We start from the raw sequence: 17,949 nt of genomic DNA, 5'->3' as shown, positions 1-17,949 counted from the left end.
AGTGATATGAACATAGTTTTCGATAGTGTATCGTCTCCTTCAAAAGATAATCTCTCTAATGGAATTGTTAAAAACCTACGATTCTACAATTTGTATCGTCTACAATTCGAAGTGAAGATCAAGATCGGGCTTTGTTGTTGATTGACGGAATTTAAATTGACAATCTCTATAACTTTTATACCAAAAAAAAAGAGAGCCTAATGTCTCTTGCCGAAATATGGCCAGATGGCAAATGAGACTTTTTCAAACACAATTGATAGGGATGGCAATATGGCACCTATCAACATGGCTAGCTAATGGATGATTTTTTTCGAAAACTCAGAACCACAATGGGATGAGATTCTGGAGATTATCAAGATTAGAATAACTTTTCGGGTGAAAACAAAGTGGGGAAGGAATGACTTTCATTTTTTAGGGTAAGTGGGAACAAATGACCATCTATTTTTTATTTTTTTTGAAATCAGTCAATTCATTCGAACATACCCGACCCGAAGGCAAAGATTACATCAGTGACTTCATCTATAAGCTTAAGGCAATAAAGGAATCTCTCTAATGGAGTTGGAGGGTATGCTGCTGAAGTTGCGCGGCTTCGATCAAGAGAGACTTTATTGGTAAGGATTAGGGGAGTGTTGAGTTTTTTTTGTTGGCTTTGAGTTGTCTGTTATGTTATTTCATTCCAAGGCTCCTTATTGTTAATAGGTGCTACTGGTGCTTGAGCAATTGCCATTGGTGGTGCTGCTTCTTAAACGCGTGCTTCAGCGGGCTCTGAATCCGCTCCTTAGCTGTAACGTTCTAGAGTGACTGACGGTCCCTGCTGGGAACCTGACTCCTGAGGCGATCTGTGTCATCGCGTTTGCTTTCCTGTTCTCCCATCTTTGGGAATGTATGATCCTTACATAACGTTAAGGGGCAAGCTCCCGGGGGACCCATCAGAGAAAGTCCAAAGTTGCTACGTACCAAGCTATCCTGCCGAAACCAAGTCGTACTGTGACTTGAAGGGCTGCAACCTCTTAGAAGGCAGATAGCAGGAAAGCAGGCACTCACCCAGCTAACATAGGCGCCGATAATGATATAGCTCGTAGAGAGAAAGGAAGGAAAGGTAACCACAATGACTCGTGATCAAGAAAGTGCCGATCAAATTAGGAGGTCTCAAGGCTCACCGATTCTCAACTGCTGCTGTTATGTTATGTTATGTAACTGCTGCTGCGGAAAATCTGAAATTCTGATTTTTGTTGTTGCTACTGCTATTTGGCTTGGAAATCTTATGGTTATCTGCTAAACCTCTTGGAGGCTTTCAAGCTAAGGAGGAAATGGAGTATTGCTTGTTGTCAAATCGCTTGATGACACTCCATTGCTGCCATTACACCATTTCAACTGAGAATCAACTTGCTGCTACACTGCTACAAAATGTAAGCCTAAAGACAGGCTCACAAATATACTTTCTGTTTTCGGGATGTACAAGAATTTGTGTTTGCTCTCTCTTTAGATGAATTGAAAACCTCATGACAAAGAATTCCTATTGTCTACAAAATCGTTTATCTTACTAATCGTTTTAGTCTGGTGTCCCCAGAACAGGAGTTCAAATCGAAGTTACCAAAAAGATGTGGCTCTTGGTCCTCAAAATGTCGCGTTCACTAGACACGAGCTGTTCAGGAATCATGACGACTTCGTCTATGTTATTTCAACCCTGCATTCTCCACACTGGAGTTAAACAATCTCAAGACGGCGTCGTCGGAGTTCCCTGAATCGCGGAGGTTTCTGAACTGCATCGTTTCCACTAGGTAATCTCGCATTCCTAAAACACGAGTCTAAAAAATCCGAAAAACCCGCCTCTCTCGTGTTCTTCCAATATCTCGTCCCAAAACACGAGTTTAAAAAATCTCAAAACGCCATCGTTCGTCTTCCTTTATCAGAGAAACGGAGGATATCGTCAGTCAGAACTGAGGTAATCCACTTCCTCTCTCTCTCTCCTCATGTTGCTCCCTCTCTTCAACTGCAACTACCAATCCTCCTCCTCTCTCCTCCCAATCTCCTCCTTCCCCAAACCCCTACTACGTCCCAAGTTCCTCCTCCTCCGTCCCTCCGCCTCCGCCGACACTCAAACCGTCCCCGACTCCGCCATCAAAAGAATTGCCGACAAGCTCCGCAGCCTCGGCTACGTCGAAGACGACGACCGCAACAAACCCCCAACCCAAACCCTAGACCCCACCACCAATGCCGCTCCCGGCGAGGTATTCATTCCCCTTCCCAACCAGCTTCCCAAGCACCGAGTGGGCCACACCATTGACACGAGCTGGAGCGCGCCGGAGAAGTCCAAGAAGAAGGGGGAGGAAAGAGGAGAGAGAGTGCCGACGCTGGCGGAACTGACGATGCCGAGGGAGGAGGTGAGGAGGCTGAGGAGGTTAGGGATTGAGTTGAAGAAGAAGTTGAAGGTTGGGAAGGCGGGGGTTACGGAGGGGATCGTGAACGGGATTCATGAGAGGTGGAGGAATTCGGAGGTGGTGAAGCTTTTTGTTGAGGATGTTTGGAGGTTGAATATGCAGAGGACTCATGACTTGTTGGAGGTTTGAATCATATAGTACTGCTTACATTTCACCACAATTACCAACTAGGGCTGCAAATGAGTCGAGCCGAGTTTTAGAATGTTCAGGTTTTCTTGATAAGTTTCAGTGAGTTCGAGCCCAATAAAAATTTGATAAGCCGACCTCAAGCTTGTTCACGAATTAACGAGCCAAAAATACCATATATTTATGCTCGCGTAAAGATCTAGAGTTGCAAATAAAATTTTATTAGGTACATACATATATAAGTTCATAGAAATACAACATTGTAAAGAAATGTACATATATAAGTTTATAGTGCATGTAAACGTTTGTAAGTATAGATGTTATAAATTTTTTGTTATGTACATATATGAGTTTTTACATTTACAAGTTATATAGTTGAACATATTCAAGTTCATACTTCTAGGCGATTCGTTAAACAACTCTAAAATGCGCAGGTTTCGGTTTGTTGAATAGACGAATGGAATGAGCCTAGAACAGTTCGCAGCAGCTTGATTCCTTTGTAGTCCTTTTATTACGTTCTTTTGAGCTAAAAATATGGGTCAGGGTGCATTATGATTCGGGCAATAGGATGTTCCACTTAATGTCTTGGTTTGAAATTTCGAAACCATTGGCTTATGCAAGTGGCATACGCACGAACTTTGCTGAGGCTCAACCTTTTTGGCCATGATTTTAACATATATTAGAGCTTGTATAGTTGGAGGTTTGACTAGCTTTGTCCCTTGTTTGGTTGATTGCAACTTGTGTGCATGGCGGATACATAGTTTAAAGCAATACAGAGTAACAACTTCTGAGTTGAATAATACCGGTAAACAGAAAAAGAACTTGATTAGGCGTTTGTCAAATGGGGATTGCCAACTTATAGTCGGTGTATGATGAATACTCTATGAACTACAGGGCATAATCAGAAAATTTCAGAACTTTTGAGGGCCTTGCCCCCATCCGCCCCCCTGTGACCACCTGTTGAATTGCAGGCTAGTATTGTGTGGCTTCTATGCACGTTTACGTTGTTTGTCTTTTTTCTCTTCGAACTTCCATCTTGATCATTGCAGTGTGCAAAGATATTTAGGTACACATACAGGGTGGTTTCTAATCATAGAGACCTTTTTTGTGTTTTGAAAAGAGAAATATGTCTTACATTTTCTTTGAGCGTCCACACTGAAACTTATAAATGTGTTTCACTGTTGTGGAGCTCTTTAGTGGGATTTTAGTTTCCATGGAAGTGTGGATAGTTGGAAATTGTCCCCTCTCCACTGATACAGTTTTCATGTCTTGATGGGTTTGTTTTGCGAAGATATATATTAATGTAGGTCTCTGACTCTCACAGTACATTGCAAATGAACTTCCTGTTTGACCAGATTATCACTATTGAAGTTCATATGGACACTTATAAAAGTAACGCCATTCTTGTATAGTCTCGCAGGCTTGCAATTATGTAGGTCAGGATCATCTAGTTTCAAGGAAGGTGTGACCTTTATTAGGTTGCTCTTAAATTTTTCTTGCGATACATTTTCTAATTTAATGGGTATGTAGTAGTTGAGATAAAATGCAAATTGCGTGGAATGAAATCAGCAAAAGGACCAGGTTTTGGCATGGCCTTTACCTTTCTCCATGCATGTAAACTTAACTTGAATCTTTCTTGCAGCGGAAAACTGGAGGTTTGGTTGTTTGGAGGTCTGGAGGTATCATAGTACTCTATAGAGGAGCTAATTATAAGTTTCCTTATTTCTCGTCTGATCCCAATTCAACAAATGACACCTCTGCCGCTACTTCACTGAGTTCAAGCACGGATTCTGGGGTAGATGTAAGAGAGGAAAGCTTCTCATCTGATGCAGATGGTACTAATTCTACCATAACAAATCTATCGACCAAAATGCCTCAGCCCCACCTGATACAAGGTGTTGGTTCTCCAAATAGAGTACGATTTCAACTACCTGGTGAAGCACAGCTTGCTGAAGAAGTCAACCGTCTACTAGATGGACTTGGTCCACGGTTCACTAATTGGTGGGGATATGATCCTCTACCCGTTGATGCTGATCTTCTACCAGCTATTCTTCCTCGATACAGGAAACCTTTCCGCCTTCTTCCATATGGGGTGAAGCCTAAACTTACGAATGATGAACTGACGATCTTGAAAAGACTTGGCTGGCCTTTACCTTGTCATTTTGTGCTAGGTGAGTTACTTTGAATAGCATGGCTGTTAGTTCTGCTTTTTGTCAATTCGTTCACTTGCATTTTTCCTTTTCTCAGGTCGAAATAAGAATCTTCAAGGATTGGCTGCTTCCATTGTCAAGCTGTGGGAGAAAAGTGAGATTGCCAAAATTGCAGTTAAGAGAGGGGTTGAAAACACCAACAGTGAACTGATGGCTGAAGAGTTAAAGGTCAATAAAATGTGACAGTGACACATGACTATTCATTTCCCACAGTTCCAAATTATTTTCCACAGGTGTTGGGTCTAGGAGCTACATATTACCTATTTGGCTATTTTGATTTTTAGTTCACTTTCTAAAGTAGTGCAAGCAGAGATTATCTGGCAGGCCTTATAGCATGAAGTCATTTTCGCTGTGTGGGAGTTATCCCTATGGCATAGTGTTAGTCCCAGTGATTCAAGCAAGTGGGTGACTGCATTTATACTCACATGCTCCACCTTCTTTACGCATATAATGAACGCATCTGGCCACGTCCGAGGAAGGTTAAGCCTTTGGTAACTTTGCCCATGGCTGCCTATAACCAGATTGTTTGGTTTTTGTAACTGAAATTTGGTAGCTTTTGTTTTGTAATAGGGAAAAAAGAATAGGGCTGAAATTAGGATTTGTTTTTGAAAAACTGTGTTGCAGGTTTTGTTAGAAAAAGTTACAGGAACTTGCTGTTAAATGTTGTATTGGGGTTTTCAGAAAATTAATGGGTCCTAATTCTCTAATGTAAAGCCCACCTGCCACTCTTGGAAAATTACTCCTAAGTCCACTGTTGCTGTTTTAAATTAGTTGTAGCTTGTAGATTTTCTTTTTACTGGAAGGAATGCCTTGTTCTTTGCCCTCACTTGTTCCTTCAATAAAACTTTTTGGATCGCCAACAAAAGGAGAAGATGTGAACACCTTAGGGTTTTGGGTAGGCTGAGTATTATTCCAAGTTTTATGTTACTCATGCTCAGCTTGCTCATTAAATGAATGAACAAACACAAGCCGCTTATATGGCGAGCCACGATTTGTTAATTTATGGCCTTAGCAGAGATAAATTGGACATCTTGAGGATGCTAATCTTACCTGAGATTACATATGCTCCAGGCATGAACGTTCAGGGTTAGGTACTCTCGTTTTAACTTTAAATCGAGCTATCATTTGAATCTGATTGGGAAAAATAAGCCCCAAACATGAACGTAAAATATTCGGATTAGTACTTAACCCGCTGCTATAGTCTGAACCTGCAAAGTTGAGGGAGATGCGAGTTTTGCAGAATAAAATCTGAAAATAGACAAAGTGTTAGCCGGCATGTAGTCTTTATCGTCAAAGTTGCTTTTGTACTACTCCAAGAGTTGGCATGCATGACAACTGGTGCCATGACATAAAGCACTTCTCTGGTAGTATATGTTAATTTATACCATATAAATTGCATGAACTATTATGTGAAGTGTGAACCTGCTGGTAGTATAGGTCTTTTAAAGCACTTCTCTGGTGACACATTTTGTTATAACTGATTTTCATTATACTTTCACTGACATCTGCTCATTATAAATAATCTATTGCAGTGGCTAACTGGAGGAACATTGCTTTCACGGGATAAAGAATTTATCATCTTTTACAGAGGAAAGGATTTTCTTCCGGCTGCTGTTTCTTCAGCAATAGAAGAGCGCAGAAAATGTGCTATTCCTAAGGAGGAGCAGGGAACAGGTTATAGTTCATCAGTTATGACTCAGCAGGAGTGTAAAGATGGAATGGTGGATTCTAGTCATGAAGATGAATGGGATGGGATAAAGGGCCTCGAAAGGAATCTTGTTTCCGAACAAAAGAAGCTAGGATTTACGGAAGCAGATATGAATAGCACTAGAAACAAGTTGCATGTGGTATGTATCTACAAGGATGCTAATGTTGGCTACCTTCTTGTTCAACTCTTTAATCATTTTCTGATTGGCATATTTCCCAGAACAGGCGTTAGAGAAGAAAGCCAGGGCAGAGAAGCTTCTAGCAGAGCTGGAGAAGGGAGAGATTCCCCAAGAACCTGAAATAGACAAAGAGGGTATAACTGAAGAAGAAAGATTTATGTTGAGGAAGGTCGGCTTGAGAATGAAGCCTTTCCTTCTGTTGGGTGAGTTTTCTTTCTGATTACTCTACCTGTTTCAAAATTTTCTTCCAACAGCAGATTTATCTAAAATGCTTCCAGGATATTTGGGCTGACATCAGGTAGGCGGGGAGTTTTTGATGGGACAGTTGAAAACATGCATCTTCACTGGAAGTATAGAGAACTCGTCAAGGTAATATGCGGGGGTAGATCCATTCAAGAGGTTCAGGGAATAGCCCAGACGTTGGAGACAGAAAGTGGTGGCATATTAGTGACAGTGGAGAGAATCAGCAAAGGTTTTGCAATACTAGTGTACCGTGGGAAGAACTATAAGCAACCTGCTAGCTTAAGACCTCGGACACTCCTGAGCAAAAGGGAGGCACTGAAGCGCTCTATCGAAGCACAGCGTCACAAGGTAAAAGTGGCATTCTTTTTGTACATCCGCACATGCTGCACCTTAAGTTTTATACCTCTCTCTGCAACCCCAACCCCAACACCACCCAACACAGACACACAAAGTGTGCACAAACATAAAAGGAAAAGAAAAGAGAGTGTAAAGTTGATATCCAAAATGGTTTCATTACACTTCTTTCAATTTAGAAAAGGTAGGCTGAAATTGGTCTTTGAGTCCATTGCGTTCGTGAAAGTCTCTTTTTGGCGAACATCGAGTTGAGTTACTCAGTTGTCTTGGCCCGTAAATGTTTTTCTAACTCGTGTATCTTGCTTATGTGTGACTCAATGCTTCGCTTACATTTCTCTTGTGAGCATTTCACTCAAAGTGGTAGTGCTTCTCAACGTGTCCATTTCTTTTTCTCATATGATGCAGTCCTTGAAACTTCATGTTTTGAAGCTTACCAGAAATGTTGATGAATTGAAGCTTCAGTTGGTGAGTTATTGTGTTTCTCCCTTGGTTTTATGTCATCTCTCCCTAGTTAGATTATGCATCTAAGTAAATGAGAAAGGTTTTTTTTTACCTAGGCCGAAGACAAGGAGACAAATAAGCCAGCTAAAAGAGCGAACTTTCAGCTGGTGAGCAACCTAATGCTTTCTTCATCAAATATTCCCACTCTGTTCATATTGTAACAATATTGGCCTGTTCTAACATTCTAAGAGAAGGAGAAAATAGAGTTAAATGTGTGGAAGAGATATGACTATGATTATCCAGCTCTTGTACAGTACTCACATGCAGTTTGTGGATTTTATTTTACTACGGTTTACATCTCCCTGTAGTCATTGCATCAGGCCAGATCCTTTATGGTTTTCAGAGGCATTTTATGTTTAACCTTTGATTTTTAGGCACAACTGACGTTTGATGCCTCAGATTTGACAGTGAAACTATAGAAGGTAAGTCTTGCCCCAAGTATGGGGTCAAGACCCATGGCCCACTGCCAGTCATGACCCCAAGCTTAGCTCGTGATAAGGCCACAGTGCTCCACTTAACAGATGATGAACTAAATTAGTAATGATATACAACGTGAGTTACATAGGTGTTGTGTATTGGTGTCATGCTGGGGTGTATTTAATCTTATTGTGTTCTTCACAATTGAGTTATGCATTTTCTTTCTATGAAGGCTAGAGAAAGATCTGGATTTGATTCAAGTTCCTTCAACTCAAATGATGGGACGGCCTGTCCAGAAACTAATCAGCAGGATATGCTAAGAGATTCTCCACTATTATGCCTGGATAAGGTGGATGAGTTTAACATAACTGAGCCTGAGCCTGAGCCTGTATCCGAGTTGGAACGTGAAGAAAGCAGAGTCCTTATGGGCTCGAATGGTCTAGGTGTTGATGCTCAGTCTGCAACTTGTCCTGATGATCCTGAGGTATTGCTTAAAATTACATTTCTTGTTGTTTGTTTGACTCCAAATGGTAGTTGAACTGATAAAATTTGTTGAATTAGTCACAAGGTTCATGCTATTTGCCGGCTGTTAATGCTGAGTCACATGTTGGTGATGAGAAGGCCATTACACCAGTTGAATCAACAAAGAATGGAACAAATAACTCAGTTCACAGTCCTGCCAAGAACATCCCTTGTGGGGTGCCTGTCAGAGCTGTATGGCTTTCTAACAGAGAGAGACTTCTTTTGCGAAAGCAAGCCCTCAAGATGAAAAAGCGCCCTGTGCTTGCTGTTGGTAACTTCTTTGCACCTTCTCGTGTTCTAAACTTTGGTTCATTATTGCTTTTCATTTTGCATTTTTACCCCCTGGCATCTCTCTTTGCAACTTTACATATCTAGTGGGGTGGCCTAGAGCTATGCTACTGCCTACGAGTATGTGTATAATGTTGGCTGCTTCCTTCTTCTAATTCCTATATCAAAGGACATAGGAAAACAGCTAGATAATCAATCATGTTTCTTTTTTTATTTTCCTTTCCATAAAGTTATTTTTGAAAAGTAAATTTGAGATTTTTTGGTATTTGTGACGTGTGATTTTGCATGTTGTTTAGGGTATTACTCAATTTGTAGACTTCCTAGATGCATAATGAGCTGGATATCAAACACATATCCAGATGTACCTAGTGAAGTGACAAAGTGTCCGCATGGGTAGTTCACTCATTGAGAGAAACCTGTGTAATTGAGGCCTAGATTCTTATATTTCTGGTACAGAATAGATGCCTATAGTTATGCTCCTATCTGAAGTAACTTTGCTAGGCTATATTGCTGCGTTGCGTAGCTTCTGTTTTTCTGGAATTTGAATATCTCCATGTTTACTTCAAATTTCTAGATTTCAATTTGTTAGATATGAACCCATTACATCTTTGACTCAATCTATTGAATCTCCGTCAGATATGAAATTCCATGCTTCAATTGTGTGCCGAAATTCTAACGTTTAGCATGTTGCTACTTGCTATGTCTTTTCATCTTCCTTTTAACTAATATATAGCTCGATTACAACAGAGGGTAACTTACTAACTTATCACATTTTGGCGTCTCCATTACTTCTTCTGTATATCAGGGAAGAGCAATATTGTTACTGGAGTTGCAAAAACTATTAAGACGCACTTTCAGAGGCACCCTCTTGCTATAGTCAATGTCAAGGGCAGAGCCAAAGGGACTTCAGTTCAGGAATTGGTTTCCAAGCTTGAGGTTTGCACACGAGGATGCCTTTTTGCTTGTGCTTTCGTGCAGCTCTAGACAAATTGTCTGAAAAGTCTTTCTGTTCCTTCTGTTGTCCTCACAGGAAGCCACGGGTGCAGTTCTAGTTTCTCATGAAACAAACAAAGTCATACTTTACAGGGGTTGGGGAGCGGAGGTGGAACCTGGGCAAACTGTTGAGAGGAATGATATAAAAGACGCCATGAAGACATCGGTAGGAAGAAAGGGTGAGTTCCGGCCTGTTATTTCTCCGGAGCTTCTAGATGCCATTAGACTTGAATGTGGGTTGCATAGGACCCCAGAGGAAGTGAAATAACGAGGTTCATTTCACGTGGTTTGCTTTGCACTGTTTTTGCCCCAGTTCGCCTTTGGCAGTCATGTGAATTCCATAATAGATTTGTAGCTTTTGAAATGTTTCAGCACCCACAAAATCGGAAGCTGATTTAGGTTGGGCGTAGTTAGTCCAAGAATGCTGAACAAAACTAAGTTTCAGCCTCTTTATATTTGAAGATTTTGATTCAATGTCGAAATGTACAAACTCGTTTTCTAAATCAATATGATTCAGGTGAGCATGCCACATGGATATTTATCATGCAAATGTGAACAGCCTGCCGTTGTAGCTTGTGTTTTATATTCAGTTCATTTCTGAATAGAGTTGTGTTTCATTTTTTACTTTTGCAATAAGGTACGTAGTCCTGTCTTTGTAAATGAAGGTTAGGGCAATTCTCTAGTGGGTTAATCAGGAGAAGGAATGCGATAAGACAGAATTTGCAGAAGGCATGGAAATGAAATATACCGGTTTTGGCAGAGCACAGATACTGTCGGTCTGATAATTATGATACTCGGTCATGTTTGACCCTTTTGTGAAGGTGACTCCGCCGTGTGCGAATGGTATATATATGATGGCATAAACAAGTTTTAGATGTTCTTAAGTTCAATTATCGGCTATACATAAATGCATACAACTACAGAAATGAGCTTCAAAGTTGTCTCCAGCAACTTGTCATACACACTACATTCCCTGGTCAAATTTGCGTTCGCCTCAGCTCGTTGTTGGGTGCCTCACATTCTTTTGCTATCAAAACTACTAAATTCTAATGCATTCTCTGTCTGGGTAATATATGAGCCAAGTATGTGTCTCTTGCTCTCTCTCTCGATTAGAATGTCACAGTCCAGGTTGGAGTTATGAGCCACCCGGAACAGAGTTTAGTTTTGTTCACCCTTCACTTAAGATCATGAACATTACTCTCCTTCCTATTGGTTGAAATGATGTGTATTCCATCGCAAAGTGAAGTCATGCTTAACAAAAAGTGTATTGCATGATAAGCATGACATTACTTTGTAATGGAATTCACACCATTTCAATTAATAAGAAGGAATGTAATATTCACCTTCTTTTAAGGAGGATGAACAAAATTGCACTCCCCGGAACATATGATTGGGTCGGGTAAGGTGCTTTTGACTGGATCGGAGAGGGGATTAGTGAGGTGCAAGTAAGTTGGGTGTCGTCCCACAGGTTTTCTATGTTGTTTTTGCCAAAGTCCACCGTACTTGCTCTCATATTGTTTTTATATGCCTGTTTTGCCCTTAAACACGTGCTGTACGTTTTTGAACAAAAAAACTTGTTGACCACTTGAGGTCAATCAAAGTGCGGATGCCATTCCAAAGGCAAATTTTAGTAATATTTATAATAGTCTTGTTGTTATTCAGTCGATTCCGAATTGTATTAATCACGTTATCCTTGATGATGTAAGGAGAGTTAAGCTCCGTAGAACTATATTTTAATTTCTGTTCTATCTATGCCAGTTAAATTAAATAAAAAAAAATTCTTTAATTTTTTTTCATTTAAATTTTCTCTGCTTCCAGCCTTCCAACTTGTGGGAAGCTGGGGGACTGCTGTCCCCCTAGGGGCAGTAGAGCGCTGCTGTTACCAAATTTAGGGCTCACTCCAGTCTCGCTCCGATGATCGGAAGCGTTCACTTTGTAGAGCTCGTCGAGTACAACAACTGTGCAAAAAATCAGCTTAATTGGATATCATTAAGTGCCTGATCGGAACCTTTTTATCTTGAAAAGAATGGATCCGAAACACTGGATCAAATCCATTGTAACCCATGGACCGAGAGTTATATGGGTTTCGATCAGGCACTTAATGATATTCAATTAAGCTGATTTTTTTGCATAGTTGTTGTACTCGACGAGGTCTACGAAATGAACGCTTCCGATCATCGGATTGAGACCGGAGTGGGCCCATAAATGGGCACAGCAGCACGCCCCGCGTCCCAACTTGCGGCCTGTGGGAAAGTGAAAATTTTCCCTCCAATTTCCCTCTACCTCTTCCTTCCCCAACCGCGGTCTCTCTCTCTCTCCCTCTCTCTCTCTCTGTACTACACTGTTGACGCCACCTCCACCGTAGGCCACAGCCACCGACCACCCGGGCCGCACATTGCCGTCCAAATCGACATGTAAGCCGTTCTCTCTCTCTCTCTCTCTCTCTCTCTCTCTCTCTCATACTCTTTTATCGTGACAGACCACCACTGCCGGCCGAAATCACCTCCCCCTAGGTTGCAACTGCATCTACCATCGAACGTTACGACTTGTGATTGCTCGTCCACCTTTTGTATCTCTTTCGCCCACATTCTAGTACCACACACAAAAATTTGTTGTCCTAATTGGGAATTTAATCATCAAGATTCATTCCGGAATTCCATTTAAACCTAATTTGCAGCAAAATTCACTGTTGATGTGATGAACTTCTTCTAAAGGAACTCATTATCACCTCAATCGGAATAATTTCTTTAACGCGTCCAATGGTTTTCAATATTTTCTCAGATTACGTGCTAGTAATGTGTAGTTTCTTTTTGATAACTTAGGTGTTCGGGTCAGCTTATGCGCACCTCGACTACTCCTGGGGGCCCAAATTCCAACAGTCCACTTGTGGAGAGCCAATTAAAGCCGGAGCAAAGCTCCGTATGGAATTCTCCAAAGGAGTTGATAGCACATGATTGCATGAGAGGTTTCGAACTTGAAACCATAAGAGGGAGCAAACCTCTTAGTCTTAGGGCTTGACCACCGGGTCAACCCCTTAGGTTTCTAGTAATGTGTATTCGAAGTGTGTATGTTCATAGCTGCTAGTAAAGTGCAATCAAAGTGTTTTCCTTTCACGATCTCACTGTTCTCACGCACATGTTATTTATTTAAAACGCAGAAGGGGAACAAAATTCGAAATCATGACGAAAATAGCTGGGCCGATAAAATTAGGAGGTAATGAAACTCTATGGCTTCTTGATGTATCTATCATCCACTTGACACGAAATTTGTGCCTCGGCAATAGATGGGGTTTGGCTCTTCTCTTCCTCCTGGTTGCTTAGCTCTCCTCCGCCTCACCTGCGCCCAGTAACCCTCCAACGATCAAGTCAGTACTCAGGTGAAAGGAGGGGGGAGGCTAGAGAAGAAACGGCGTACCTTTCTAGAGTTAACATCCCTTTACTTTTATAGGCTCTACCTTCCTTGCCCTTCAAGTAAAGCGCGTGCCCAACGTGCTTGGGTAACTACCTTGGGTGATGTCACATATGACGCACCGGATAAGGTTGTTACCATGCACATGGCCTGAGCTGGAGGTAATGATGATGCTTGTGCTATACCCGTCCTGGCTTACGTCAGGATGACGTACAATGCCTAGTGGTTAAATGCACGAGAATGGGCCCGTGCACGGCTGGGTGGTGCTCGGTATCCCCGAGCACCCTGTCCATCCGAGCCAGCGTCCCATTCCCCAAACTACGCTGAGTCTGCCAGGGTGGCTCCCCGAACTCTGCTATGTCGGTGGCTTGGCTATATCCTGAGACCTGCAATCCAGGCCACTACAGATGTGTTTTTGTTTTAATTGGAAACAGCCAGCTTAGAGTGGTTTTCATAATCTGCAACATTACGAAAACTGATAACTTCCCAACTGCTAGCGATATCAAGGACCATGTCATTGAGCAATGCCTTGTTCTCGCACACAAATCAACACTCGTTTATTGAATTGATACACCTATATGGATCTTGGAGAAAACAGCAACAGCAACAACAACAACACAAGACAATGATATAGCATAGCATGCTTCTTTTGGTTTTGTTTTCTCCCTTAACTTTCTGGTGAGCAATGCACTTATAGTATTCTGAATCAATACAGCTTAAGTTTTCCCAAATACACAAAACACAATGGAGAAGAGGGTAGGAGAAATGAAATCAGAAACAAAGGCAAGGTTAGTAATTTCGGTGATACTGCACATATAAACATGTACTGCCAACCGATATGTTTGCCACCATTGAGACCCTTTGACATAGTTCAGATGGAAGAACAAGTCCACAGACCATTCAAACTCCTATTGAATCTGTATACTGACTAACATACATTGGGTATGGAGGTCTTGGGGAAAATAGCATAGCTACAGCCAACTTACAACTTACAGCTTCTCAGGGGGGAATGCAAAATAAATAAAACGAGCTGACAGAGTGTGTTGTTCTAGTTGAACAGAAAACAAAACCTTCGTCTTGCATTGATTTGCAAAGTTGTTTCTTCTTCACTTGGGAAAAATGTAGGGGCCTTTCGTTGAAGAACACTTGCCTGCTTAAAGATCTATTCAAGTTCAAAGAACTCACCAATTGACTGTCTAGGGTTGGGCCAGGAGGGTCTCTTCATGCCTTCTTTTTTCTTCTACTTTATGATCATTATCCTGTCCTTTGAGTCTATGATCCCATTTTGCTCTACTTGCCCTTTTCCTCAGACTAGTTGGGATTGAAAATCATGGATACCAATGATGTTGATGATGAAGAGTTCGGGTTCTCAAGAAATTATTTTCTAGCAAAAGAGTTGGGAAGTTCTGGAAAGAAATCAACTCACAAGCTCTCCGACATTGATCCTGTCGACGAACTGGTGCCCTCTTTACCTCTTGACTATCCCACCCACGTTGTACATAATTGTTTTGCACATACATGTGCTAATATGTACGTTGATCATGCAGGAGCTAAGGGAGGCCATAGCCAATATTGAGCCTAAGCATGAGAGCGAAATTGCATCTTTGATGAACAGTTACAGAAGTTCGTACTCAAAGTGGGCTTTTGAGCTAAGGCATGTGCTCACATTATTATTAGTAGATCTATTTTGTCAATGTAAGACACTGGAGGTGTTATAAATTTGTTTGTTGCAATGACCCAGGTGTGGTTTTAGCCTGTTAATGTATGGGTTTGGATCAAAGAAGGCCTTGATTGAAGATTTTGCTTCAACGACGTTAACTGAGTATGGTGTTCTCGTAATCAATGGCTATCTTCAGTCAATTAATCTTAAACAGGTAAGTGGTATAATGATTTTTCACTCGTGGAAAATAAAGTCTTTCACTTCATGTCAAAAGATACATTGTTAGCATTTGGTGAGCGATTAAATATGACCAATGATTAGAGCATGCATAATGTAAAGGTTGAATTGCCCCGCTGCATTTGCCTATCTATTGAGCACATAAAACATTTTTCAATGAAAAATGAATGTTTTATCTCACAGATGTTGGTAGCATTGGCTGAACTTCTGTGGGATCAGTTAAAAACCCAGAGAAGAACTCCTTCAGGAAACTCCTCCAAAGTTCAACAACCATTTAATTCCCGGTCTGTAGACGATCTTCTTGCTTTTCTGGATGGACCCCAAGTGGAGGGAGATGAATGTTTTGTTTGTGTTGTCATTCACAACATTGATGGGCCTGGATTGCGAGACTCGGAGACACAACAATATCTAGCCAGAATGGCTGCTTGTTCTCATATATGTGTTGTTGCTTCTATCGATCATGTGAATGCACCTCTTTGTAAGTATCTTTTTGTTAGTGTTCTTTATTTGATAGAGAAGGATCCAATATTTGGAATATTTGGAATCCTTTTGTTGATTTTTCTTCCTTTTCCATTTTGCATTGACATTGGGTAAATCGTGTCATTCGGTAATGTTTTGATGTCATAGCTAAGGTGACGGTCCTTACAATGAGTAGAAAATTATCCAGTTCCCCCTTTATTAAAGTAAGGAAAAACACTCAGTTTTTAATATCACAATAATGGATCTGATTTTGAATTTCGACTCCTACTTAGAATGAGAAGAGGAAAAACTTGCCTTCTGATGCTTCATTGTAGCTAAACTTATAGCGTCATGGGGTTCTTATTAACAGTTCTTGACTTTATGGTGCATAATCTATTTTCTGTACTAGTGTGGGATAAGAAGATGGTTCACATGCAATTCAACTGGTGTTGGTATCATGTCCCGACATTTGCTCCATACAAAGTTGAAGCAACCTTCTATCCATTGATTCTCACACATGGTGGCACCGCCCAATCTGTCAAGACAGCTTCAATAGTTTTACAGAGTTTGACTCCTAATGCCCAAAATGTGTTCAAAGTTCTTGCAGAACATCAACTGGCTCACCCTGATGAAGAAGGCAAGAAGTTGCTTCCTCTTCTTGTTTTTTTTTCTTTTTCTTGTTGGAGTATTATCTGTCATAATGCGGATTATATGGTTGTATTAATCTGTTTATTTATCAGGGATGCCAGTCAATAATTTGTACACAATTTGTCGAGAGCGATTCCTGGTGAGTAGCCAGGTGACACTGAATTCCCATTTGACAGAATTCAAAGATCACGAGTTGGTCAAGATCAGAAGACATTCAGACGGCCAGGATTGCCTGTACATTCCTCTGGCAACTGAAGCACTTGAAAAGCTGATACATGAGATCAGTCAATAGCTGTTACTAGTGCACGCTAATTCACTTCCAATGGTTAACTGGGACTAGCTCATCGTTTCCAATAGGAATGCAGCTTCTGAGTGGAACAGTCATGCGATGCATTGGTTTTGGTCCATCGTCTTGAATTACATGGACTCTTTGAAATACTGTGTCGGACACAGGACACTTGGGCAATATTATGAGACATTTTGAATTGGGCATTAAACATATTGCAGTAATCAATCTTGGTGCAAAACTATGCATAATATTTTCATACTTTGCAATGGGCTGACCTTATGACTCAAATTACAGTCATGTTATTGTTGGAGTAATTTGGAAGGGATAACCAGAGTCCTGGGACTGTGGCTTGGGACAGACAATTCAAGAATTATCTCTCATATATACTATTTGCTTTGACATGGGATTCCACCGTTATTATTAGTCCATCTAAGGTTACCCCTCAGGTCCCAACCTCCGGCATATGGATATGATTCGTATGTTTAGTTTTCTTACATTCTTGTACTGCTAAACATCCTTTAGGTGACCTTGGGGTTTGGCCCAATGGTCGTGTAATTTGGAGCGTGAGGTCTAGGGTTCGACTCCTATGGACAAGAGATTTGCCCTCGTAGTAATATAACAAATACTTTACTAACGTACTAACATTCTATCTATCGTCTGGCAAAATAAAAAAACATCATTTAGCAATGAGTGAATGGATTAGATTTCTCGTGTGATAGTTTATCGCATGTTTGACAGAGGCTGGAATGATGCATAATCTACTGTATCCAGGCTACATCTAACCTGGCCCAAATATGGCAAATTCGGACCATTCAATGTTCAGATACTACATGGTCACTCTACCCTTACAAATTTACCCTCCCTCCGCCGTTCATAATTAGTGCCCTCTATATCATGCCTCTATTTACAACAATATTATTATCAATTAGTATGAAATGAAAAACCCTTTCACCTGCTCATGTACATCCACATCCCTTCAAAACGAATACCCTATAAATCTGGCATACTTATTGTATCCCTCTCCTACTTCATTATTTTGAGAATTCTGATCGGTAACAATTAGACTGTTAAGATTGATAAGAAGACAATCACGTTGATGCCCAAACAATTTGATGAAAATACCATGAGACTAATGTGATGTTAATCTTTTTACCTAGTAAAACTCATTTTCAATTTGCCAACATATAAATAAGTGGGAGGTCAGAGGTGAATTAGTGGGTTGTAGTAACAATCAAAGGGGTTCAATCTCTTTCTGTAGATTGGAATT

At 40.9% G+C, this 17,949-nt stretch overlaps 2 protein-coding genes across 5 annotated transcripts; both read left to right on the top strand.

The window, feature by feature from the left end:
- The first annotated feature begins 1,931 nt into the window (after positions 1–1,931).
- On the top strand, positions 1,932–10,531 carry LOC131303419 (CRM-domain containing factor CFM2, chloroplastic). 3 transcript variants are annotated; one of them, XR_009192037.1, is made up of 12 exons: positions 1,932–2,564; positions 4,210–4,738; positions 4,815–4,945; positions 6,310–6,624; positions 6,710–6,866; positions 6,962–7,254; positions 7,666–7,725; positions 7,818–7,868; positions 8,411–8,662; positions 8,740–8,971; positions 9,736–9,924; positions 10,019–10,163. XR_009192037.1 is itself a non-coding variant. In XM_058330271.1 (12 exons), the coding sequence occupies exons 1-12, from the start codon at positions 1,974–1,976 to the stop codon at positions 10,247–10,249; spliced, it is 2,973 nt and encodes a 990-aa protein (XP_058186254.1). In that variant the 5' UTR covers positions 1,935–1,973; the 3' UTR covers positions 10,250–10,531. The 3 variants fall into 3 exon arrangements, 2 of the variants coding, with proteins under 2 accessions (XP_058186254.1, XP_058186255.1); XM_058330271.1 differs by having other exon boundaries at positions 1,935–2,564; positions 9,794–9,924; positions 10,019–10,531; XM_058330272.1 differs by lacking the exon at positions 7,818–7,868 and having other exon boundaries at positions 1,935–2,564; positions 9,794–9,924; positions 10,019–10,531.
- A 1,556-nt stretch (positions 10,532–12,087) lies between these two features.
- Positions 12,088–17,267, top strand: LOC131303852 (origin of replication complex subunit 2-like). 2 transcript variants are annotated; one of them, XM_058330908.1, is made up of 7 exons: positions 12,088–12,395; positions 14,700–14,848; positions 14,937–15,043; positions 15,131–15,263; positions 15,470–15,764; positions 16,155–16,382; positions 16,486–17,267. In XM_058330908.1, the coding sequence occupies exons 2-7, from the start codon at positions 14,720–14,722 to the stop codon at positions 16,683–16,685; spliced, it is 1,092 nt and encodes a 363-aa protein (XP_058186891.1). In that variant the 5' UTR covers positions 12,088–12,395; positions 14,700–14,719; the 3' UTR covers positions 16,686–17,267. The 2 variants fall into 2 exon arrangements, with proteins under 2 accessions (XP_058186891.1, XP_058186890.1); XM_058330907.1 differs by lacking the exon at positions 12,088–12,395 and adding an exon at positions 13,973–14,604.
- The last annotated feature ends 682 nt before the right edge of the window (positions 17,268–17,949 follow it).

The sequence above is a fragment of the Rhododendron vialii genome, chromosome 10a, assembly GCF_030253575.1.
Source record: "Rhododendron vialii isolate Sample 1 chromosome 10a, ASM3025357v1".
NCBI classification, from domain to species: domain Eukaryota; kingdom Viridiplantae; phylum Streptophyta; class Magnoliopsida; order Ericales; family Ericaceae; genus Rhododendron; species Rhododendron vialii.
The sequence above is the reverse complement of the archived record's forward strand: the minus strand, read 5'-3'. Positions and strand labels throughout refer to the sequence as shown.

What these genes read in the sequence shown, in the direction of transcription:
- LOC131303852 (XM_058330908.1), top strand. Translation starts at nt 14,720, where the DNA reads ATGGATACCAATGATGTTGATGATGAAGAGTTCGGGTTCTCAAGAAAT. An exon ending in TTGATCCTGTCGACGAACTG is followed by an intron (nt 14,849 to 14,936) that starts GTGCCCTCTTTA and finishes TTGATCATGCAG; the next exon opens with GAGCTAAGGGAGGCCATAGC. An exon ending in TCATGTGAATGCACCTCTTT is followed by an intron (nt 15,765 to 16,154) that starts GTAAGTATCTTT and finishes TTTCTGTACTAG; the next exon opens with TGTGGGATAAGAAGATGGTT.
- LOC131303419 (XM_058330271.1), top strand. Translation starts at nt 1,974, where the DNA reads ATGTTGCTCCCTCTCTTCAACTGCAACTACCAATCCTCCTCCTCTCTC. An exon ending in CTAGAAACAAGTTGCATGTG is followed by an intron (nt 6,625 to 6,709) that starts GTATGTATCTAC and finishes TTCCCAGAACAG; the next exon opens with GCGTTAGAGAAGAAAGCCAG. An exon ending in GCGCCCTGTGCTTGCTGTTG is followed by an intron (nt 8,972 to 9,793) that starts GTAACTTCTTTG and finishes TCTGTATATCAG; the next exon opens with GGAAGAGCAATATTGTTACT.